The sequence below is a fragment of the Schistocerca americana genome, chromosome 6, assembly GCF_021461395.2.
Source record: "Schistocerca americana isolate TAMUIC-IGC-003095 chromosome 6, iqSchAmer2.1, whole genome shotgun sequence".
In the NCBI taxonomy this organism is placed as follows: domain Eukaryota; kingdom Metazoa; phylum Arthropoda; class Insecta; order Orthoptera; family Acrididae; genus Schistocerca; species Schistocerca americana.
Window position 1 is genome coordinate 131,478,118 of NC_060124.1, and position 25,394 is coordinate 131,503,511.

The 25,394-nt window shown below is 39.4% G+C and overlaps 1 protein-coding gene across 1 annotated transcript in view; it reads right to left on the minus strand.

Moving 5' to 3' along the window:
- Positions 1-24,542, minus strand: part of LOC124620007 (lipase member H-like) — a 45,846-nt gene extending 21,304 nt beyond the window's left edge. The window contains exons 1-3 of the mRNA XM_047146672.1: positions 24,449-24,542; positions 19,000-19,123; positions 2,412-2,548 (exon numbers count right to left, since the gene is read on the minus strand). Coding sequence (XP_047002628.1) covers positions 2,412-2,548; positions 19,000-19,123; positions 24,449-24,542 — 355 coding nt within the window. The remainder of the gene's footprint in view (positions 1-2,411; positions 2,549-18,999; positions 19,124-24,448) is intronic.
- Positions 24,543-25,394: the final 852 nt, after the last annotated feature.

Here is a 25,394-nt window from a genome sequence, read left to right on the forward strand (position 1 = left end):
AGATGCTGAAAAAAAGCTGCAAAGTCCCGGGAGTTTAGTGAAGAATATTCACACATTTTTATTAATGGAAGCAGCTTTAAGCATAATGAGATTCAACTGGTGGGCATAAAATGAATGTATGAAGCATTGGGAAACTTTTCCTTAACAAGAGCCTGCACGCCACGTGACGAACCACTAATGACAGCTGCACCATCATATGTTTTTGCTATTAGCTTATGTGGACAATTCCCCAAATGATTATTTATCTGTTCTATGATGGACGTTGCCAAAGCTTGGGCATCATTCTTTTCTGGTGCTATGAAGTCCCAAAATCTTTCAACTGGTTTTCTGTTAATGATGTACCTATATACTATAACAACCTGGAAAACACAGGCTATGTCACTGCTCTCATCAGCTATTATGGCCAAAAACTCAGCACCCTTAATTTCCTTTCTAATTTCCTCTTGGCAGACTGGAAGCATGCACTGGAGGAGTTCATTCTGGATGACTTTTGAGGTTCCTTTGAAAACTGTAACTTTCTCTAGATGCGATTTTAATACAGAGTCTAATTCTGCACTAAAATTAATCAAGGAATGAAAAACACCAGGACTGGAAGATGATTCAGTCTCATCATGTCCTCTAAGGGCAAGTTCCAACATACCACAGAAATGAATACATTTAATAATTAGATTCAATATGTACCTATTATCAGAAACTTTTTGGTTGTGTAATGCCACGGACCTTCTGTACCCACTGCCTAATTGGGTAGCTATATTTACATTGCTCAGACTTGCCATATTCAAAACGTTATTTACATGGACTGAAGAAAGCTCATGTTTTCTGATATTGTCATGGAGGTGTTGAATGTCACAGACTCCGTGTTTGGACCATGAAAGATCTCCTCCAAGTAATAATCAAGGAAAACAAAATAAGGCATTTTTCGTGTCACAGCCACACAGCCATTCATGCTTGTTGTACAATTCAGAGTTAAATTTCCTATTGAATTGGTGACTTTTTGTTTTAGCGATTTGCGAAATTTTAAAGCAGGAGTCGGCCTACCTAGCCTCTTGATTTCTAATTTTTCTTCAAACTTCTGTGAACTGAAGAGTTCAGAGAGCAATGAAATTACCTGATTCATTATTTCACATATTCACTTGTCACTTGAGCCTCAAAATTCATTGTAGCACATGCTAAAATAACTAACAAAACGCACAGGAAATAGTTCGCTCACAGCTACAACTGAGCTGGTAAGGTGGCGTGAGAATCCCGCTTTGTTAGAAGATCCGATAGTTCCGTTTCCCTTCCTGCAGCTGGCAGGGTGGCCCGGGTGAGGTGTTTATTCACACAAGGCCAGCATATGAGTACAGTGTTGCCAAGTGTTGCCCCCGCACCCCCTCTGAGACACCCAAGTATGCGTTTGCAGCCACAGTGCAACCCCCTGTCGCTGTCGGCACATTCCGTCCAACTCCACAGCGTTCGGCATTTGGAGCCCTGGCATTTCAAAAGAGATAAACGGCGCACTACTTCTCCACTAGTATAAAATGCTCAGAAGGCAAAGGCAGTTGTATAACCTGCAAACCTATACAGGAGCCACCCCTGATGGTCCTACTGGAGATGGTATGCCCTTGTGTTCCTCTGATTTTTAAGCTGATTTAGCCAGCCAGTTAGGGAACCTACAACTTAGTATGGACTCTGTATCATGGTACAACTATATTTTTTCCACACACACAAACCATTGCGAGATTATTTTACATAGTAGAAAAGGATGCTTGAGTTATATTAAATATTTTTTATGCATCCCTGTTATAATTCAGATGGCAGATTGAGTAGCACAGTGACAAGCAAGCCCCAGCCAATTATTTGTTGAAGCTATCTACAAAAAATGTAGGATTTTCTACAGTTTGTTCGATTCAAAATATATCTGTACTCATGTAATTGCTTGAAACGTCCTGATCTTTTCAGGCTCACAATATCAGTACATTACTCACACATTGTGAAAGTGCACAGTCATCTCTGAGGTTCATACTGATTGCATTTTCAACACTAATACGACTTTTGGCAGTAGGGAGATAAGATTATTGTATCATGTCTCTTAATCATACACAAATGATGAATATTAAATATTGTTAAATAAAAATTTGGTTACTTAAAATTTTATGGGCTCATTTTACATAATCATTTCTAGCATTTAAATAAATATATTTTCCTAGCTTTTATGATTACCATTAAATGGACTCTAATTTGAAATTGGCATAAGGCTATCAAATGAAAAAAATTAAAATGTTTTAACTGATACAATGTATATCCATATACGTGTTGGACATTTACACTAGCATTATGGCCAGCTTTTGTTTTTGTGTACATCTGGTGCCAACTGATAACAAGAAGCACTTTTCTATGTTTACCTGATTCTGCTTAAAAATACTACTTACCATTACGTATTGCCACCAAGTTGTCCTCACTAGCTAGCCACCCATGTATTGCAAATCTTGTGGGACGTGAAGCACTGAAGGAACCAAGAGAAGAGGCATCTCCAATCGTCACATACTGGGGACTTGTTGGGTTTGACCTTCATGAAATGAATATCAGTAATGCATTATCTTATCTGATACTGAAGAAGCCTCTAAGTGTTGTTCAGCTGTATAACTGAAGAAAGTAAAATTTATTTATCTGTTAATTTGTCAATTGCAGAATTGCATAAACTTATACTTCAAATAATCCATGAAAACAGGAAAGATTAAATTAAGGAGACTAATCTAAAAACAAATATAGCATAGTAAACTGAGAATTCCATAAAGTTCATCATGAACGACACTCACCATTTATATGGGAGGAGTGAGTAATACAGTAAGAAAACGTTTGTAACTGACTTACTTTAACCAAATCACCCATAAATGTTTATTGCTACATTAAATTAGTATTCCAGAATGAAATTTTCACTCTGTAGTGGAGTGTGTGCTGTTATGAAACTTCCTGGCAGATTAAAACTGTGTGCCAGATGGAGGTTCAAACTCAGGGCCTTTGCTTTTGCAGGCAAGTGCTCATTCTGGAAACATCTCCTAGGCTGTGGCAAAGCCATGTCTTTGCAATATGCTTTCTTCCAGGAGTGCTGGTTCTGCAAGTTTCGCAGGAGAGCTTCTGTGAAGTTTGGAAGGTAGGAGATCAGTGTGCGATTTGCAGGGGGGGATGGGGGGGATTTCCCCCCCTCTGCATCAGACCATTCCCTCCTCTGGTTTTAGTTTATGCATCCCAACCTGGGATGTTTATTTCCCATGCACTGGAGTAAAACTTTACATATCATTTAAATTTGTGGAGCCGAACACTGAAAGTTTTTAATAAGTCTTACTATTAATATTATTAATATGTTTCAGTTTTCTATCATCAGAATAAGTACAGCTTTTCACAAATGTGCCTCTACTTTTTGAATTCCCCTCATATACCTGTATATAGATGATTTTGTAAATAAGATTTATGTATAATGTACTTTTAAAGATATAACAAGGGATGGCTTTTCTGATAGTTCATACGTGTGAATAGTGAGTTTTGGCATTAACATCTATTTATAAATAGCTGTTTAACCATGCGTAACACCACGGTCCAAGCTAGTAATGTATATAATTCTACTAACCCCCTAAGACATCCCCCCCCACTGGTAAAAGCACAAATCGCACCCTGTAGGAGATGAGGTACTGGTGGAAGTAAAGCTGTGAGGACAGGGCATGAGTCGTGCTTGGGTAGCTCATATGGTAGAGCACTTGCCCTTGTAAGGCAAAGGTCCCGAGATGGATTCTCGGTCCGGCACCCAGTACTAATCTGCCAAGAAGTTTCAACATTAGTATTGTTTATGCCACTAAAATCGTATGTTCCTGGATTTGCTATCAGTGATCAAAAATGACATTATATGAGTGAGTTATTCTAGAGATGGAAGAGTTACCAACTTCAAATAAAATGCTGCTCTTCTAATGTTAATTGGTTAAGCTGTCCATAGTATACTTGTTTAGCTACAAATCCAGTAGTGTCTGGAATTTTTTAGCTCCAGACACTAATAATAATACCCTAATTGTCACCAATAATTACACTTCTGACAAGCTGTTTACATACTAGCTAAATATTTATATCTCATATATTATAAAAATGTAGGGTTCCATATCTCCTTCTCAACAACTGGATTCATTTCAACCAAACTTGGTACACCTATTACTTTCCATCTAAAAAGCAGCACTCTGGGGTTAAGATTGACTTGCCTCTCAAATAGGTGGGAATGGGGCTGGGAAATAAGTAAAACACACTATGTGCAAATATCCAGAACATATTCATCCAGTATCTGAGAATGAGAGCACTTAGCAACTTGCACACATAATTGCACCCTTTCACAAAACTTTTTCTCGCTGACACCCCCACAAAATAATTGAAGGAAAAAAGTTTATCACTTAATATATTTTTGCTGTTCTTCCAGTAATACTGCTGCATCAGGCACAATGTTTTAATTTATTACTTCTTTACTTCTTGCAGTAATACTTCTGCATCAGGCACGATGTTTTAATTTATTACTTCTTTACTACTAACCCCATTCACAGCACACTCTGCAGGCAGTATCCAGATGTACCACTGAATTTACCTGCAAAATTGTGTCATTGTGCAACACATAGTTCAGGAGATTTGAGGTTATAAATGTTAAGATGTGTAAAAAAGAAAATACTACATCAGGGGTGATGTTTTAAAGTATTACTTCTTAACTAATAATTCCATTCGATACACATTTTACAGACAATGTCCACATATATGACTGAATCATTGTACACCACATAGTTGAGGAGATATAACATCATAAACAGTAAGATGCATGAAAAACTAGGTTTTCTTAAAACAGAATGCGAATTACTCAGACTATACTCATCCAATGCTTTATAATAAGAGCATTTAGTGACTCCCAACGCACTTTAAACATAATTTCAAACATTTCCTAAACTTTTTCTGACTTAACATCATATATTTAAAAAGGTAACTCATTTTCAATGTAATCAGTAGTCTGAGGCTGTTTTATACAAGGGGATTTGATTATTTAAAGAATCAAGCATTTACCAGTACTTACTATCTGGAAAACAGCACTGTGGGGTTAAGACCTACCTACATAACACAGGGATAAAAATGAAAAAGTGTGACATTCATGAATAGCTTAGGAACACCTGGAGCAATTTCAGCCAAAGCTGTTAGGTACAAGCAGGATCATATTTAGGCATGTGCAAACGTGTGGAACTACACAGGGTGGCAAAATTTTGGGGCTGGCAGAATGTTGTCACCAAAAATTTATTTTTTTAAGTATAATTTTAATGTCCATTGCATTAGCATTCAGTAATTTACTGGTAAAATGTTGTTTTACTATGAGACCATCTGTATAACATCTGCCATGTACAAGCGCATTAATCCTGTAGGCTACAGTAAGACATAGCTCCCCACATAACTGTGTATCCTACAAGATCTCGCATGTAGCACACTGTACAATTCTTCATTCAATCTAAAAGCAAATCAAAATGTAATTAACTTAATTACAGACCACTGATGATGCTTTACCTCAATAAAGCAAAATGTGCATGGTGCAAAAATCAAGCATTTTTGCAGTTGCAATGACAGAACAAAAATACCCTCAAGAATTCTTCATCCATTTGTGGTTATGATGGTGTCATACGCAACACAACATCATTCCACATGGTTCTCAGCTTAAAATTAAAGTATGTAATTCATTTATTTAAGTTCACTGCATTTTGGAACAGGTCAGTTGAATGGGATTGTAACAAGTATGTTGGACTGATTAAATTTCACATTTAAGTGAGCTAATTTTGGTATAGGGTAGTGATTTTCTTTGATTTTTACCATATATTGTGTCCAAATTTGATGTTTCTGTGGCAGTTTTTCAGTAAAAGGGGCTATTGAATTACAGTATTTATTTTATTGTACACTCCTGGAAATTGAAATAAGAACACCGTGAATTCATTGTCCCAGGAAGGGGAAACTTTATTGACACATTCCTGGGGTCAGATACATCACATGATCACACTGACAGAACCACAGGCACATAGACACAGGCAACAGAGCATGCACAATGTCGGCACTAGTACAGTGTATATCCACCTTTCGCAGCAATGCAGGCTGCTATTCTCCCATGGAGACGATCGTAGAGATGCTGGATGTAGTCCTGTGGAACGGCTTGCCATGCCATTTCCACCTGGTGCCTCAGTTGGACCAGCGTTCGTGCTGGACGTGCAGACCGCGTGAGATGACGCTTCATCCAGTCCCAAACATGTTCAATGGGGGACAGATCCGGAGATCTTGCTGGCCAGGGTAGTTGACTTACACCTTCTAGAGCACGTTGGGTTGCACAGGATACATGCGGACGTGCATTGTCCTGTTGGAACAGCAAGTTCCCTAGCCGGTCTAGGAATGGTAGAACGATGGGTTCGATGACGGTTTGGATGTACCGTGCACTATTCAGTGTCCCCTCGACGATCACCAGTGGTGTACGGCCAGTGTAGGAGATCGCTCCCCACACCATGATGCCGGGTGTTGGCCCTGTGTGCCTCGGTCGTATGCAGTCCTGATTGTGGCGCTCACCTGCACGGCGCCAAACACGCATACGACCATCATTGGCACCAAGGCAGAAGCGACTCTCATCGCTGAAGACGACACGTCTCCATTCGTCCCTCCATTCACGCCTGTCGCGACACCACTGGAGGCGGGCTGCACGATGTTGGGGCGTGAGCGGAAGACGGCCTAACGGTGTGCGCGACCGTAGCCCAGCTTCATGGAGACGGTTGCGAATGGTCCTCGCCGATACCCCAGGAGCAACAGTGTCCCTAATTTGCTGGGAAGTGGCGGTGCGGTCCCCTACGGCACTGCGTAGGATCCTACGGTCTTGGCGTGCATCCGTGCGTCGCTGCGGTCCGGTCCCAGGTCGACGGGCACGTGCACCTTCCGCCGACCACTGGCGACAACATCAATGTACCGTGGAGACCTCACGCCCCACGTGTTGAGCAATTCGGCGGTACGTCCACCCGGCCTCCCGCATGCCCACTATACGCCCTCGCTCAAAGTCCGTCAACTGTACATACGGTTCACGTCCATGCTGTCGCGGCATGCTACCAGTGTTAAAGACTGCGATGGAGCTCCGTATGCCACGGCAAACTGGCTGACACTGACGGCGGCAGTGCACAAATGCTGCGCAGCTAGCGCCATTCGACGGCCAACACCGCGGTTCCTGGTGTGTCCGCTGTGCCGTGCGTGTGAACATTGCTTGTACAGCCCTCTCGCAGTGTCCGGAGCAAGTATGGTGGGTCTGACACACCGGTGTCAATGTGTTCTTTTTTCCATTTCCAGGAGTGTATTTGAGTACTGAACTTGCACATATGCTTTGTATTATATGTTATTTAAATACTTCGTTAAATTTAAAATTCATATTAATAATTGCAGAGTGTTACTGTAAGGTAGTTCATAAATGAATAGCAATGCTGAATTTTAGAAAGGGGGGTGTAAAATAAATTACTGCTCATGGGCGTCACACACCCTAAATACTGCCCTTGGGTAAATGACTTGTTACTTGTATAAAAATACTGTGAGAATAAGAGTCCCCTCTACCACGAGAAACAGGGCTGTGGATAAGGAATGGTGGAGAAAAAATTTTTGAAACTGACTTTCTGGAGTTTATGTCCTGTATTAAGTTGACTTTGAGTACTTCTGCAGAGAATCAGGCATATGAGTGTGTAATATATATGGGGTAGTCAAATGTAAATGGAACACCTGCCACAACAGAAACATAGAACAGTTCTATTCAAAAGTAATCACCACATACATTAAGACAATTATCCCAATGGCAGATGAGACGATCAATTCACGGTTTATAGAACGCCTCTGGCCGCTGGTGGATCCATAACAGTACCCATTCTTGTACTTCTTCATCTGACTGAAACTGATGCCCATGCACATCTTTCTTCAGGTCACCAAAGATGTGAAAACCACATGGTGAAAGATGCGGGCTGTACAGAGGATGTTGCAGTGTTTCCCAACCAAACTGCTGAAGCACAGTCTTTGTCTGATTGGTGGTCTGGGGGTGAGTGTTATCATGCAACAGGATGATTCCATCTGGAAAGATTCCTGGGTGTATAGACTTTATGAGACATCACAGTTTCTGTAAAGTGTCCTCCTAGTGCTGCACATTAATTATGGTATATGCTTGAGGATCTTGACAAGCAGAGGGCCATTGGAGTTGAAGAAGAAGGTCATCATGATCATTCTGGAACTTTCATGAAGAGCTTTGGATTCCTTTTGTGGGGAAGATGTGTGATGTTTCTGCTGTTGGCTTTGTCATTTGCCCTTGGGCTGTCCGAATGCTGTCAGATGAAATCATCTTGTAGCATGATAACCGCTGCTTACACACTGCAAATCAGACCAAGGCAATTTGGTTGGGAAACACCTCAACATGCCCTGAATCTTTCACCATGTGATTTTCACATCTGTGGCGAGCTCAAGAAAGAAAGACATGCATGTATGTTGGTTTCAGTCAGATGAGAAAGTGCAAGAGAGGGTGCAGTTGTGGATCCATCATCAACAGAATTGATCATCTCATCTCCCAATGGGATAAATGACATAAAGCATGTGGTGATTACTTTTGAATGGAATTGTTCCATAGTTCTGTTTTGGTCAGTGTTCAGTTTTCATTTGACTTCCCCCAAATGTCACGAACGCATATGTTCAACAATTCCTCCTAAGCTTCTGGGTCAATTTCAGCAAAACTTGGTACACATTTTACTTACTTGAGAGAGGAGGCAGAAGATGGACAGAGTGATATTTGGAGGAGGAGGAGAGATAGAGAGGAGGAGGCTAAGAGCAGAGAGAGTGGGAGGAAGAGATGGGCAAAGACAGGGGACATGGAGAGATAGGGTGAGAGAGAGAGAGGGGGGGGGGGGGAGGAGGTGGATAAAGAGAGGAAGGATGATGATGATGTTTTGCTTTTGGGGTGCTCATCTGAGCGGTCATCAGTGCCCGTACAAGTCCCAGTTCTTACACAGTCCAGTTTTTACACAGTTCAATCTTGCCACTGACACAAATGATAATGATGATGATGAAATGATGAGGACAACACAAACACCCAGTCCCCAGGCAGAGAAATTCCCCATCACAGCTGGGAATTGAATTTGGGACGCCATGATCCAGAGGGAGCAATGCTAGCCACTAGACCATGAGCTGCAGATGAGAGGAAGGAGGAGGAGATGACAGAGAGAGGAGGAAGGAGGAGAGAGGAGAGAGGATGGAGTTGGGAATACTAACAGAAGATTGGAATAAATAAATACGCAGACAACATAGGGTTTCTCAGGCTAGTAATCTACAAAGAGTAGGGAACCAAGTATGAGGCATATATTACTTAATACCTCCTCATTTGGTGAATAGGTTTATTCCTGTGTCCAGGGTTTTTAAAGGGAGCCTCTGTTGCTTATTAGTCAAGAAAAGACAGGCAATCACACAATAACTTTATAAATGGCACTTGAACACCCTGATCAATCGTGAGAAATATTCATACGATCATAATTGAATTCCATCTGCTCATTGTGTTGTCCATTCAGTACAAATGCCTGAAATTTTGAGAACAGAGTGCCGTTGCTCACAGTAGTGTCACTTACTCTGCTTCTGACTATCAACCACAAAAGTATTTTACCTGCACTATAATAGCATAGAATTTGCAAGAGTATTCTGCGAAAATTTTACAAAGAGGCAGATGGGCTAGCCAGTACCCATCCCCAGGAGGCAGAACTCAGCACAGCTGATAATGACAATGGAAATGAATGCTACCTTTTGAAACAGCATGCAGTATTTTAGATGACATAGGTGGACTAGATAATTTGTCTTTTTCCACAGATATTAGATGTTTTTGTTTCTACTGACAGACTACTTCATAATTTACAATAATTTTATAAGTAGTTTAATTTCATTACTTGAAACTCATTTATATGGATGTATTTTTATACCACTGCCTATTTGGCCGGGAACTAACAACATTCTGTAAGCTGTTAAGTAGACTGTTAATGGCTGTCTGCCTGGAGCCTCCATCATTGATCAGAATTTGATAAATCTGAATAGTCCAAATTTGGGCAATAAATGATTCCATACTATATTCATCAATAATATATTGTAATAAATTGTGCTAAAATTCCCTAATACTCTGAGTCTGCAGCATCTCTTATTAATCAAGCTTTTAATTACTTTTTAATTTTTGGGCTATGTCTTCCTCCCCACCATGAACCATGGACCTTGCCGTTGGTGGGGAGGCTTGCTTCCCTCAGCGATACAGATAGCTGTACCGTAGGTGCAACCACAACGGTGGGGTATCTGTTGAGAGGCCAGACAAACGTGTGGTTCCTGAAAAGGGGCAGCAGCCTTTTCAGTAGTTGCAGGGGCAACAGTCTGGATGATTGACTGATCTGGCCTTGTAACACTAACCAAAATGACCTTGCTGTGCTGGTACTGCGAACGGCTGAAAGCAAGGGGAAATGACAGCCATAATTTTTCCCGAAGGCATGCAGCTTTACTGTATGGTTAAATTATGATTATGGTGTCTTCTTGGGAAAAATATTCCGGAGGTAAAATAGTCCCCCATTCGGATCTCCAGGCAGGAACTACTCAAGAGGACATCGTTATCAGGAGAAAGAAAACTGTCATTCTACAAATCGGAGCGTGGAATGTCAGATCCCTTAATCGGGCAGGTAGGTTAGAAAATTTAAAAAGGGAAATGGATAAGTTAAAGTTAGATGTAGTGGGAATTAGTGAAATTCAGTGGCAGGAGGAACAAGACTTTTGGTCAGGTGAATACAGGGTTATAAATACAAAATCAAATAGGGGTAATGCAGGAGTAGCTTTAATAATAAATAAAAAAAATAGGATCGCAGGTAAGCTACTACAAACAGCATAGCGAACGCATTATTGTGGCTAAGATAGACATGAAGCCCATGCCTACTACAGTAGGAAAAGTTTATATGCCAACTAGCTCTGCAGATTATGAAGAAATTGATGAAATGTATGATGAGATAAAAGAAATTATTCAGGTAGTGAAGGGAGACGAAAAGTTAATAGTCATGGGTGACTGGAATTCGAGAGTAGGAAAAGTTAGAGAAGGAAACGTAGTAGGTGAATATGGATTGGGGGTAAAAAATGAAAGAGGAAGCCATCTGGTAGAATTTTGCACAGAGCATAGCTTAATCACAGCTAACACTTGGTTCAAGAATCATAAAAGAAGGTTGTATACATGGAAGAAGCCTGGAGATACTAGAAGGTATCAGATAGATTATATAATGGTAAGACAGAGATTTAGGAACCAGGTTTTAAATTGTAAGACATTTCCAGGGGCAGATGTGGACTCTGACCACAATCTATTGGTTATGAACTGTAGATTAAAACTGAAGAAACTGCAAAAAGGTGGGAATTTAAGGAGATGGGACCTGGATAAACTGGAAGAACCAGAGGTTGTACAGAGTTTCAGGGAGAGCATAAGAGAACAATTGGCAGGAATGGGGGAAAGAAATACAGCAGAAGAAGAATGGGTAGCTTTGAGGGATGAAATAGTGAAGGCAGCAGAGGACCAAGTAGGTAAAAAGACAAGGGCTAGTAGAAATCCATGGGTAACAGAAGAAATACTGAATTTAATTGATGAAAGGAGAAAATACAAAGATGCAGTAAATGAAGCATGCAAAAAGGAATACAAACGTCTCAAAAATGATACCAACAGGAGGTGCAAAATGGCTAAGCAGGGATGGCTAGAGGACAAATGTAAGGATGCAGAGGTTTATCTCGCTAGGGTTAAGATAGATACTGCCTACAGGAAAATTAAAGAGACCTTAGGAGAAAAGAGAACCACTCGTATGAATATCAAGAGCTCAGATGGAAATGCAGTTCTAAGCAAACAAGGGAAAGCAGAAAAGTGGAAGGAGTATAAGAGGGTCTATACAAGTGCAATGTACTTGAGGATATCATCATCATCATCATCATTTAAGACTGATTATGCCTTTCAGCGTTCAGTCTGGAGCATAGCCCCCCTTATAAAATTCCTCCATGATCCCCTATTCAGTGCTAACATTGGTGCCTCTTCTGATGTTAAACCTATTACTTCAAAATCATTCTTAACCGAATCCAGGTACCTTCTCCTTGGTCTGCCCCGACTCCTCCTACCCTCTACTGCTGAACCCATGAGTCTCTTGGGTAACCTTGCTTCTCCCATGCGTGTAACATAACCCCACCATCTAAGCCTGTTCGCCCTGACTGCTACATCTATAGAGTTCATTCCCAGTTCTTCTTTGATTTCCTCATTGTGGACACCCTCCTGCCATTTTTCCCATCTACTAGTACCTGCAATCATCCTAGCTACTTTCATATCCATAACCTCAACCTTATTGATAAGGTAACCTGAATCCACCCAACTTTCACTCCCATACAACAAAGTTGGTCAAAAGATTGAACGGTGCACAGATAACTTACTCTTGATACTGACTTCCTTCTTGCAGAAGAGAGTAGATTGTATCTGAGCACTCACTGCATTAGCTTTGCTACACCTCGCTTACAGTTCTTTCACTATGTTGCCATCCTGTGAGAATATGCATCTTAAGTACTTGAAACTGTCCACCTGTTCTAACTTTGTTCCTCCTATTTGGCACTCAATCCGTTTATATTTCTTTCCCACTGACATTACTTTCGTTTTGGAGATGCTAATCTTCATACCATAGTCCTTACATTTCTGATATAGCTCTGAAATATTACTATGCAAACTTTCAATCAAATCTGCCATCACAACTAAGTCATCCGCATATGCAAGACTGCTTATTTTGTGTTCACATATCTAAATCTCACCCATCCAGTCTATTATTTTCAACATATGATCCATAAATAATATGAACAACAGTGGAGACAGGTTGCAGCCTTGTCTTACCCCTGAAACTACTCTGAACCATGAACTCAATTTACCGTCAACTCTAACTGCTGCCTGACTATCCACGTAAAGACCTTTAATTGCTTGCAAAAGTTTGCCTCCTATTCCATAATCTCGTAGAACAGACAATAACTTCCTCCTAGGAACCCAGTCATACGCCTTTTCTAGATCTATAAAGCATAGATACAATTCCCTGTTCCACTCATAACACTTCTCCATTATTTGCCGTAAGCTAAAGATCTGTTCCTGACAACCTCTAAGAGACCTAAACCCACACTGATTTTCATCCACTTGGTCCTCAACTAATACTCGCACTTTCCTTTCAACAAGCTTCAGGATAAGGAAATCAGGCACAAGTACATAACAGCGATCTCAGAAAGGTACCACTTAGTTGAATGTAGTCAATTACAGTCACTGGAAAAGGAATGGACAAGGTACAGGGACACAGTACTAGAAGTGGCTAAAGAATGTCTTGGAACAGTAGTGTGTAAAAGTAGGATGAAGCAAACAGCTTGGTGGACTGACACAGTCAAGGCAGCCTGTAAAAGGAAAAAGAAGGCGTATCAAAAATGGCTACATACTAGAACTCAGGTAGACAGAGAAAGTTATGTTGAAGAAAGAAACAAAGCCAAACAGATAATTGCAGCATCCAAGAAGAAATCTCGGGAAGACTTTGGAAACAGGTTGGAGACTATGGGTCAAGCTGCTGGAAAACCATTCTGGAGTGTAATTAGCAGTCTTCAAAAGGGAGGTAAGAAGAAAATGACAAGTATTTTGGACAGGTCAGGAAAACGGCTGGTGAATCCTGTGGATGCCTTGGGCAGATGGAGGGAATATTTTGAAGAGCTGCTCAATGTAGGTGAAAATACGATCAGTAATGTTTCAGATTTCAAGGTAGAATGGGATAGGAATGATGATGGAAATAGGATCACATTTGAGGAAGTGGAGAAAATGGTCAATAGATTGCAGTGCAATAAAGCAGCTGGGGTGGATGAAATTAAGTCAGAACTCATCAAATACAGTGGAATGTCAGGTTTTAAATGGCTACACAGGATAATTGAATTGGCCTGGGAGTCGGGACAGGTTCCATCAGACTGGACAAAAGCAGTAATCACACCAATCTTTAAACATGGAAACAGAAAAGATTGTAACAACTACAGAGGTATCTCTTTAATCAGCGTTGTGGGTAAAATATTCTCAGGTATTGTACTTGAGGACAATATTATGGAAATGGAAGAGGATGTAGATGAAGATGAAATTGGAGATATGATACTGTGTGAAGAGTTTGACAGAGCACTGAAAGACCTAAGTCGAAACAAGGCCCCGGGAGTAGACAACATTCCATTAGAATTACTGACAGCCTTGGGAGAGCCAGTCCAGACAAAACTCTACCATCTGGTGAGCAAGTTGTATGAGACAGGCGAAATACCCTCAGACTTCAAGAAGAATATAATAATTCCAATCCCAAAGAAAGCAGTTGTTGACAGATGTGAAAATTACAGAACTATCAGTTTAATAAGTCACAGCTGCAAAATACTAATGCAAATTCTATACAGACAAATGGAAAAACTGATAGAAGCCGACCTCGGGAAAGATCAGTTTGGATTCCAAAGCGAAAGGCTATTTACAATTGGTACAGAATCCAGATGGCAGTTATAAGAGTCAAGGGGTATGAAAGGGAAGCAGTGGTTGGGAAGGGAGTGAGATAGGGTTGTAGCCTGTCCCCGATGTTATTCAATCTGTATATTGAGCAAACAGTAAAGGAAACAAAAGAAAAATTCAGAGTAGGTATCAAAATCCATGGAGAAGAAATAAAAACTTTGAGGTTCGCCGATGACATTGTAATTGTGTCAGACAGCAAAGGACTTGGAAGAGCATTGCATGGAATGGACAGTGTGTTGAAAGGAGGATATAAGATGAACATCAACAAAAGCAAAACGAGGATAATGGAATATAGTCGAATTGAGTCGTGTGATGCTGAGGGAATTAGATTAGGAAATGAAACACTTAAAGTAGTAAAGGAGTTTTGCTATTTGGGTAGCAAAATAACTGATGATGGTTGAAGTAGAGAGGATATAAAATGTAGACTGGCAATGGCAAGGAAAGCATTTCTGAAGAAGAGAGATATGTTAACATCGAATATAGATTTCAGTGTCAGGAAGTCATTTCTGAAAGTGTTTGTATGGAGTGTAGCCATGTATGGAAGTGAAACATGGACAATAAATAGTTTGGACAAGAAGAGAATAGAACCTTTCAAAACGTGGTGCTACAGAAGAATGCTGAAGATTAAATGGGTAGATCACATAACTAATGAGGAGGTATTGAATAGAATTGGGGAGAAGAGGAGTTTGTGGCACAACTTGACTAGAAGAAGGGTTTGGTTGATAGGACATGTCTGAGGCATCATGGGATCACCAATTTATTATTGGAGGTCAGCGTGGAGGGTGAAAATCGTAGAGGGAGAACAAGAGATGAATACACTAAGCAAATTCAGAAGAGTGTAGGTTGCGGCAGGTACAGGGAGATGAAGAAGCTTGCACAGGATAGAGTAGCATGGAGAGCTGCATCAAACCAGTCTCAGGACTGAAGACCACAATAACAACAACAACAATGTCTTCTTACTGGCATGTATACTGTGATGATAAAATTGAATTTATAAAACTTCAAGGTATAGGTTATGTCAATATTCATAGAGAGACTTGAAACCGCTTCTGTCTGAACAGTACCTTCCTCTTTCCCTTTCGAACTCTTGCAGGAGCTTGAACTGTCCCTATACCCCTCAATGAGCATTTTTGGAAATCTATGAGTGCCAAATTATGTTGGTCTACTGACATACATAGCACCTCTTCAGACAAACTATGTGATCCTTAGTTTTCTCATATTTATATAATAAACTTTTAAATTTTTGAGTGAATGATTCTAGCAGTTAAATTTGAGTTTACTGTCACAGATAGAAAACAAGAGACTTACCTGAACAGTTAAGATATTCCAGCTACTTTTTATGTAGAAATAAATAACAGTGGTGAGTGAAGCATACAAACAAAATAATGTTGATCAAATTTATGACCTCAAGTTGCAAAAAACTGTCGGTGGGGTACCCTACAATTTGCTAGGGTTGATTTTGGGAGTTAATGCAGGAAGGAACTACAGTTTCATGGCAAAGAGAGATCTTCAAATACTAAAGTAGTTAAAGCTAACAGAAAATCCTCAGATTTCTTAGGCTTAGCAAACCATCTGAAGAGTGGCTATTTCTATTGCTTTCAACCATCCACGGAAATGCAAATGAGAAAAGAACTCAACTTCTTGTGGGCTGGGAATGAGTTATCACCCTCTGGAAGGCAACGCATATCCAGGGAGTGTAATAAGAAATATTGATAGAAGACACAACACTCAGTCTGGATGTAAAAACAGTTACAAATGGAGAATGGAATCTCTTAATGTGATAAGCATGAGAGGAAAGACAGAGGAAATATTGAACATAATCAAGAAAAGGAAGAATCATATATTTGAGCTCAGTGAAACAAAATGAAAAGGCACTAGTTCAAAATCGTTGAGAGGTGATTACAGTCTTTACTGGTATGGCCAACTAAAGGAGGCACAAAATGGAGTGGGTTGGTATTTCTCAGGAATAAGGCTTTTGTCTCTAAAGTTACTTTTATTAGTGGTAGAATAATCAAAATGAGAACAAGCATGGTGAACACTAGTTTCACAATATTTCAAGTGTATCCTCCTCAAAGAAAGAGCAGTGTTGAACAGAAACAAGAATTTTACAAAAAAACTAAAAGAGGAGGTACAACAAGAAAACAATATGATAATACAGATATGAATGCATAAGTTGGAACAGCAGATCTGGTTATGAGGAGGTGATGGACTTGGCTATGGAACAAGGAATATTAATGGAGAACATGTCCTACATTTTTTGCAAGAACAATAACATTTCAGTAAGAAATATGCACTTTTAAAGCAGGTCAGAGATCAACAGATATATTTAGGATCAAATAGTACAACTATTGACTATATATTAATGGATAAACGTTTGGGTGAAAAAGTAAGAGGCACAAAAGTCACCCCACATGAATGTCTGGACAGTGATGACTGGTTTCTAGTGTCAGATCTAAATTATATCGTGAAATACCATGAAGAGAATAGAAGCCTTAGAATGTGGTGCTGTAATAAACATGTTCAAATGACCATAGGTTACAGTGCTTATTCAGAGATGAAGAAGTTTACAAAAGACAGGCTACATTGAAGAACTGTGTCAAACCATTCTTCAGACTGAAGAATACCACAACATCACATGCAACTTCAACAAGAAGAACACTCATCAAGTCCTATAGTTTGGAGAGTTCTATCACAACCAAAAGACACATAAATCAACTACTAGCTTGTGAAACATTATTCCTTAGATCTGCTCGACAAAAGACAAGGAGAGATAATACCAGAAGGGACCACATAAGGAGATCTGCACGTTGAAGTGACATGGAGGAAAGGCTTACTGCATTGAGATTAAAGTGGTTTGGTCATGTGAAATGGATGCAGCCTATCCAGGCTGCTATGCAGCGTCATAGCTATCAGATCTCCGTCTGTGTCTACACTTTAATAGGGAATGCTCACAGCCAGAAGAGTCAGTGAGGTGCAAACTTGTGAAGCAAGCATGAATCATACCAAGGAGATGCAATCATGCTTCTTATAGCCAAATGAGTGAGTTTGAAGGAAGTCAAATTGTGGCCTTGCAAGTGATGATCCTGGTATAAGTGGTCATGTGAACATTTTCACACCATAGGTGAGGTTTTGGATATCCACGCAACGCTGATTCCTGCCAGGATTGTCATATTGTAAGGGCAGCATTGGCAGATAGTAACACCGTAGCACAATTGCCACGAACTGGTTATTAGCAGTGAGACTATGGGCATGCACACCTCTAGCCCGTATTATACTCTCACCACAGCATCAAAATGAACAACTTGGGTGATACCATCAGAGGATCACTTGGAAGATGGAATGGCATGCCAGGGTCTTCAGTGATGAAAACAGATTCTATCTGCAAGCAGGTTACAGTCATTTCCTTGTACAATATAGATCTGGTGAGGGATGTGTCATGGAGCGCATTCATCCAAAACACACTGGGCCCACCCCAGACTTTATGGTCTGGGGTGAGATAAGCAACAACTCTTGGTCACCTTTGATGTTTCTGAAGGTGTGTTTACCAGTACTCTGTACATGCAGAATGTTGTTATAACTCATTATTTTGCCGTTCTTGTTTGAATAGAATAATTTTTACCCATACACCACTGGGGAAACTCCACATGCTCTCCAAAATGTGCAGCAACTGCCCTGACCAGCACAATCTCTGAACTTCTCCAGTCGAGCATGTGTGGGATATGATGGGACGAGAAGTGACTTGTGTGACTTGTCAACCAACAACTCTTACAGAACTATGTGAACAGGTTGATCAGGCATGGCATAATGTGTCCCATGACAGTATTCATCGTCTGTATGATAGCCTGGATGCCAGTGTCAGTTCCTGCATTGCTGCTTGTAGAGGCTACACCATACACTCAGAACCACTTCTACTACTGATCTATTAAAGTAATCATTTCACGTATTCCATATGCACTGTTGGAACACTAAATCTTGAATGAATTGGAAACCTCTAAAGGGGTGTACTAAATTTTTTTCTGGAAATGTATTATGATAATGTGAATTCATTTTCATTATTTGAAAACTACAAATAAAAATGACAAGCACACACTTATGACCATGGTGTTTGGATGTTTGTTGACATGTGTTTGAGTGTGAGTACTTAAAACAGAAAAAAATGCAGCACGTTAAAATCTAATAAAATTCTCCAGTTATGTTTTTTTCATGCTACAGCCAGTAACAGATGAATGGTCATCTATCTTCACTTTTATTTATATACTGAATATAGCTTTTCAGGATGTCAAAATGACCATTCTACAATTTCTTGTGATGAAACAAAAACATGTAACTATTCCTGTAAGTAATGGCACCAAGTGCAATGTTTACAGTCATTTGTTTGTAGGTGTATGCCTACTTACTGTGTGTAAAGGCGGAAAGACACATCACTGTCACTTACAGCAAGAAGTTCAGTGTCACGATTCAGGTCAACCAAATGCAATTTTCCATCACCTCCAGGAATTATTTCCCATCTCTCTTCACGTGCTGAAACAAATCATAGTTCTAGATCTTATAATTACATTTTCTCTGAGACATTCAAGTTTCTTCTTTATCTACGATAATGATTGAAGCAGAAGAAATGAATTAAAATTTTTCTTCTTTATCTACAATAATGATTGAAGCACAAGAAATGAATTAACTTTTTTTAAATTCATTTGTTCTGCTTCAATCAATATCGTAAATCATAATTAATACATTAAAGCAAAACTGTTAAAGAAACTGGGTTTGCAGCATTGTGGTCAAAAATTTGTTTACTGTCTGTTTTTGGGTATCAATTAGCGAGGATGTTAATTCTTTTTCACATTTGCACAGTTATGAAGTCAGAACATGATAAGATTTCAAAGTAAGATAAAAATTTACTTTATATACTCAGACATGTGAAATGTGCACTTCACAAAATTCAAACACATAGTATCTTATCACTACAATATCAATTAATTACAATTTTAATCAGACAACTCACACAAACACCCGGATTATCAATTTGTGGGGACGTGAAATGGAATTATCAGAGAGGTTCAATCAAAGGTAAAGCATGTGGCAGACTTTTTTTATTGGTGGAATAATGTGAAAATACAATGAGTCAACAAAGGAGATTATTTCAAAGCATTCATACATTCCATCTCAGAATATTGCTCAAGTTTGTGGGATCCATACCAAATAGGACTATCATGGGAAATTGAATTTATGTACAGAATGGTAGCACTAATGGTCACACATTCGTTTCACTCACGAGAAATCGTCACAGAAATGTAGGAAAACCTGAATTTGCAGATACTGGAGATAGACATCAACCATCTCATGAATGCTTCTTACAGAGTTTCGAGAACATACTGCAGCCTGCACAAATCACCCTTGTAGACCTCATGAACTAATGACAGTGGGCACAGAGACATTTAAACAGTCATTCTTCCTACACTCTGAATGCAAATACCTCAGGAAGAAAAGCTAATATGTGTGAAGTACAGTTTGCATGCCCTTCACAGTGGTTTGCAGAGTATGGATCTAGATGATCATGCAACTGAAGCACACTGGGATGGAAGAATTTACAGCTCTTTTTTTTTTCAGAATATTCCTCCTTATCTGACTTTGTCAGCTTTCCACAATGAATGGACACTTGACCTTCTTACCAAGCTGAATGCCTGCATGTTATTGGATTTATATCTGAAGGACTTTGACTGATAGCTTAGTAATATCAGTAGTCTACTTTCAGTGTGTCTATCTGCTGCCCAATGCTGCTGCTATTTGATGAGTAAAAATCTATTGATTTCACTGTGTTGTTTCTTTCAGGATAATATTTTATTTTACTTGCAGTCAATGCAGGTAACAATAAATAAAGCACAGAATAATTTTATAGTCAAGGGATGAATACCATATAAATGCCATTTCTGCGTATGAGTTGGAGTCTGCTACCACTATAATAAAGAAACTTGGCTACTAAATATAAACTATTTAGACTATACTACTTCCTTGTTTTTTAAGCATACGGATAATTATGATCCCTAATTCTCCACATCTGAAGTTTTGTTAGACTTATGATGGTCACAATGAAAGCCATGCCTCTCATTAACTACTCTATTAAGCTTAGCCACATTTGTAATCCATGTAAAAATTGTTGATTATGGAAGTTGCAAGTTTATAGTCAAGCATGATGTTTCAGTTTTATTACATAAACAACAGAAAGGGAAATTTGCTTCTACTAATGAATTATAACAACACTGAATACAAGTAAAAAGAATCTTCAAGAGAGGTTTTGGAGCTATTGATTCTAATCTGGTGCCTTATATTTCTAGCATTTTCCCTTGACAGTAACTCCACAAGGAATAAATATATACAGAGGCAGTCTGTTCTCCATAGAGTTGCTATCTTGCATATACAGTGTTTCCTATCTTTGTGTCAGTTTAGAGAAGTTCTTACTGAAGCTTTTAGTGACTGCAATTAGTCATCACTGACTGCCCTTAATGTTTCCACGTAAACCTCAAATAGAGTAGGGCAGAATGAAGCGACAAGAAATTCTAATGTGGACAAGTACATGAAAGAAAAGAACTATATGTGCACTGTCAATCGATGTGACTCATGGCAGTTGCAATGCAAAAATATTAGGTTGACACATAAGTTTGTAGCATTTTTGTTTGCTATGGGTTTATTTATCGGTTATCATTTCCTACTTGTAGGTCACTGATGCTACTTGAGTTTATGTATTGTAATTGGAGGCAGTGAGTGGAACTGTAGATGCTAGAAATGGTATGTTAAGTGGAGAAATCGTAACGTTTCTTAAATATTCTTCTGTTTGAGCTCAGTAGAGGGGAAGACGCTAGAAGCGTTTGCATTTTCTCTGGGGATAATGGGCATTGGACAGAGCATGGCAAGAAAATGATTTTCTGATTTTAAGGAAAATTGTTTTGACAAGTGATTTTCCACATTTGGGAAGACCTTCACGGATTGATGAAGATCTTTTAAACGCATTAATCCACAACAATCCACATCAGTGTACTCAAAAACTAGCAGATGTGATGAATTGTGATCATTCCACCATCATTCAACATCTGCTTGCAATGGGGAAGGTTCAAAAATCAGGTGTACGGGTACTGCATGCACTAAGCCAAAATCACAAGAATCAGTGGGTGGCCATATTTGCTTCTCTGCTTGCACCTCATTAATTGCCTTGTGAACAACGTTAACAGTTCCTACCTCCACATTCACTGGTGATGAGAAATTATGTATTTATGCTAATATAAGGAAAAGAAAGAACTGTCTGAGTCCAAACAAAGAAACAGCTCTGTGCACAAAGACCTGTGCACATCCACAGAAGATAATGTTTTGCATCTGGTGGAACAGTGATGGTGTGGTGTACTATGAATTGCTTCCCTGAGGTATAACCATAACTGCTGACATTAATTGTCAACAACTGAGAAATCTTGCAGATGCAATCCTAGAACAATGAGCAGGAAGAGTGTCTGAAGTGATGCTACTCCACAGTAACTCCCACTTGCATTCTGATATACTGACAAAAATGATATACTGGAATTGGACTGGGAAGTCATTCCAGAGCCACCTCATTCACCTGATGTCGCACCCTCAGATTTTCACCTTTTTGGATCTTTATCAAACTAGGTTCAAGGAACTTCCTTTCTGGATGAAAATGCCTTCTCAACATGGCTTGACAAGTTCTTCATCACAAAACCAAGTGATTTCTACAGTTGTGGCATCAAAGAGTTACCCCAGCATTGGCAGACTGTTTTAAATAGTGAAGGGGAATATATTATTGATAACTAAAGTCTCTATTGTGCGTCTCTGTTGGGTTCATTAAACTTATGCATAAATAAAATATATGAACTACAGAATGGCATTTCACAGACAGCTCAAAGCAAGCAGTGATCAGCATCCAGCAGTGTGCACCTTTATCATTATGCAAAATCTTGGCAGTGGTGTAGTGCACATGGGCGCAGAAAAGATAAAGCAGTGAGAACTAAGCCACCGTATCAAGACAGCAAATTTCTTGGTCTGATTCTGCAAGCGACAGACCACATGGGTTGAGCCTACTGTGAGCTCCCCACCAATGTGCACAGGACATTAATTTAGCATCAATTGCATTGTTTTCTCATGTTTACAAAAGACATGGGAGCATGTAGGTCAATTGGAATGGATTCCTTAGTTTGATTCCATAAGCCATAAACCACGTAAATCAAGCTTAGTGTGAGCTCCTCACCAAGGTGCACAGGATGGTAATTTGGGGCCATTCGTGTCTTTTCTCGTGTTCATGAAAGACATCGCACCCTGTGGGTCAAGCAGAAAGCCATTCTCTTACAAGTCAGCAGTTTTCCTACAGGCCTGCAATGAGGACAGTACACTCATAACACTGGGGGATGTACATCCTATAGGACCAGTATTCGGGCCCTGTGATGTGTGACAAGTGTGAAATATACTGTGGCCACGCAATCCCCAGTGCATTGCCATTTACAAATGTAAATCAGTTGTCAGTTGGCTGTGTAATAATTTGTGAGAAATAATTGTGTATTTCACAACCATACTCATTCTCAGATCCCATCACCATAGCCTTCCTCCGAGTATAGTAGATGGGTGTGGCAGTAAGGCTGGGTCCCTGTACAACTGAGTTGTATGTGGTGATCTCCTCTTTCTTTTAAATTTAGTGTGAGGTTCATTCACATGATGTTGCATAAGGGACTAGGGTATTAGAAATTTGTGTTTTGTAGGTACGTTGAGTCTTTGGCAAAGAGCAGAAAGATTTGCACACAGGAAAATACCTAAGGATGGAACAGGGTGCCCCCATTTCTAACCAGTAGCAAAAAGGATGGATCAGGAATGTGGCTATCCAATATCAGCTATGCCAAAAAGGCCCTGTCATCTGCTGTGACTAGAAGGTCATGTTCAGCCTGTCCTACAGTATCCTGGAGTTACTGATATCAGAGATAATAAACTAATGTGACACTTTACAGAGCCTTCAATGCATTATAAAAGGTAGGGATCAGGCAAATTGTCACAAGGTGTGGGTTTGTTTCAAGAATGCACAGTGCATATGCAACACTAGACACTCTGCATTCATTGCAATGGGAGATGTTGGATCATCATCCTCATGGTCCCGATCTCTTATTTAGTGATTATGACAGATCTGATACCTTAAAGAAAAACCTAAAATGTCAGCATTTCACTTGTGGTCAATTAGTTCAAGATGATGCAGAAGAGTGGTTCCCTTATCAGCCATTGCCTTTTGTAATGGTCCCTTTAATATGTTGAACATTGGTCTATGTTCAATTTCAATGACACTTTATTCCATGTATCAATGCCTAACGACCACAGAGAAGTGTTCCACACATAACAGAGTATTGACCTTACCAAGCATGTCTTAATGGTGTGTAGCAGCAAGGTTTCAAGTTTCTCAGAAGACACGCTAAGCTGTGAGAAATGACCAATAGACCATTTGCTGCACAGCCTCATCAGTGAATATGGCTTGTGGTTCTTTGGACTTCATGTGTTGCTTTCATCATCAGGTCAACAATGACTCAGTCTTACAATATAAATCTTTTGTTGTTGTAAAAATCTCACATTCCCACCTTCTTCCAGAGTTAAACCTGCACTGTACTAATCATTCTTGCTTTGATGTCTCTTCTCTCTCTTTCACACACACACACACACACACACACACACACACACACACACACACACACACACACTCCTTTTATAACTCTAATTGTCCATTCTTCTAACAATGAACCCTTAAACGATCACACTGTCATATGCCTGTAGTTGATGACAGACAGAAACTGATATTTTGACATTAAATTTACTCACCACAGGTAAGACCTATTAACAGAAACAGCAACAGCAGCTTGTGACCCATGATGACTGCTTGGCATTTCATCAGCTCTTCCTGCCTTAAGTACATATTGCTTATCTTTGAGAGTTTTAATGTGCTTCGTTCAACTGATAAGTCACGTTTGGATAATTATCTGTCTTATCAGCATGTAGTAACATGAAATTAATTTATATCATTTGAAATCACATTCCTGAGCCTATACTAGATGTAAAAAGTGCTTGTACATTATCTTAGTCATACTAAAATGAAATGAAATTCAGTTTTATGTAAGTATATTTGGATGCCTGTACATCTATACTAACACATAAAGGGGAAAAGTTATTTTCAAAAATCTTGAAAAGTTCTTGATTGATTTACTTTACATTTTTATGTGATATTCTTATAAACACTCAGACAGCCATAGGCTACATATTTAATAAAAAAGTAAAAGAAATAAAACAATGTAGAGGTTTCCTGTCAAAAATGACTACAAAAAAGAAAATGCTGTGCTGGTTTCATCCGAGCTTCATAAGCAGCATCAGAATCAGCTTCATTCCAATATTCTCCAACTGGTCTTCCATCAGCGCAAATCATAACTTTATGCTCGATGGATACCATTTGATCCAGTGCTGTCTTGAATACGTGAACTACTTGACTGTACTTATGTAAAATCCTCTACTGTTCCTCAATGTTTTCCATCTCAATCAACTTATATTTGTCAAAACTGATTGACTTCCATTTCTTCATTGCCAATAAAATATACTTGCAAAGATATAAGATTAATTTGGCAATGGTTAGCAATCATTCCACTCTGTGGTAGACTTATCCTTTAATAGAAAACACAGAACTGAATCGATGTTTGTCACTGTTCACGGAAGTAGCATCTAATGATGTTAGTCGAAAGCAAGCATTGAACTTTTTTTTATATATTCTGTCAAAAAT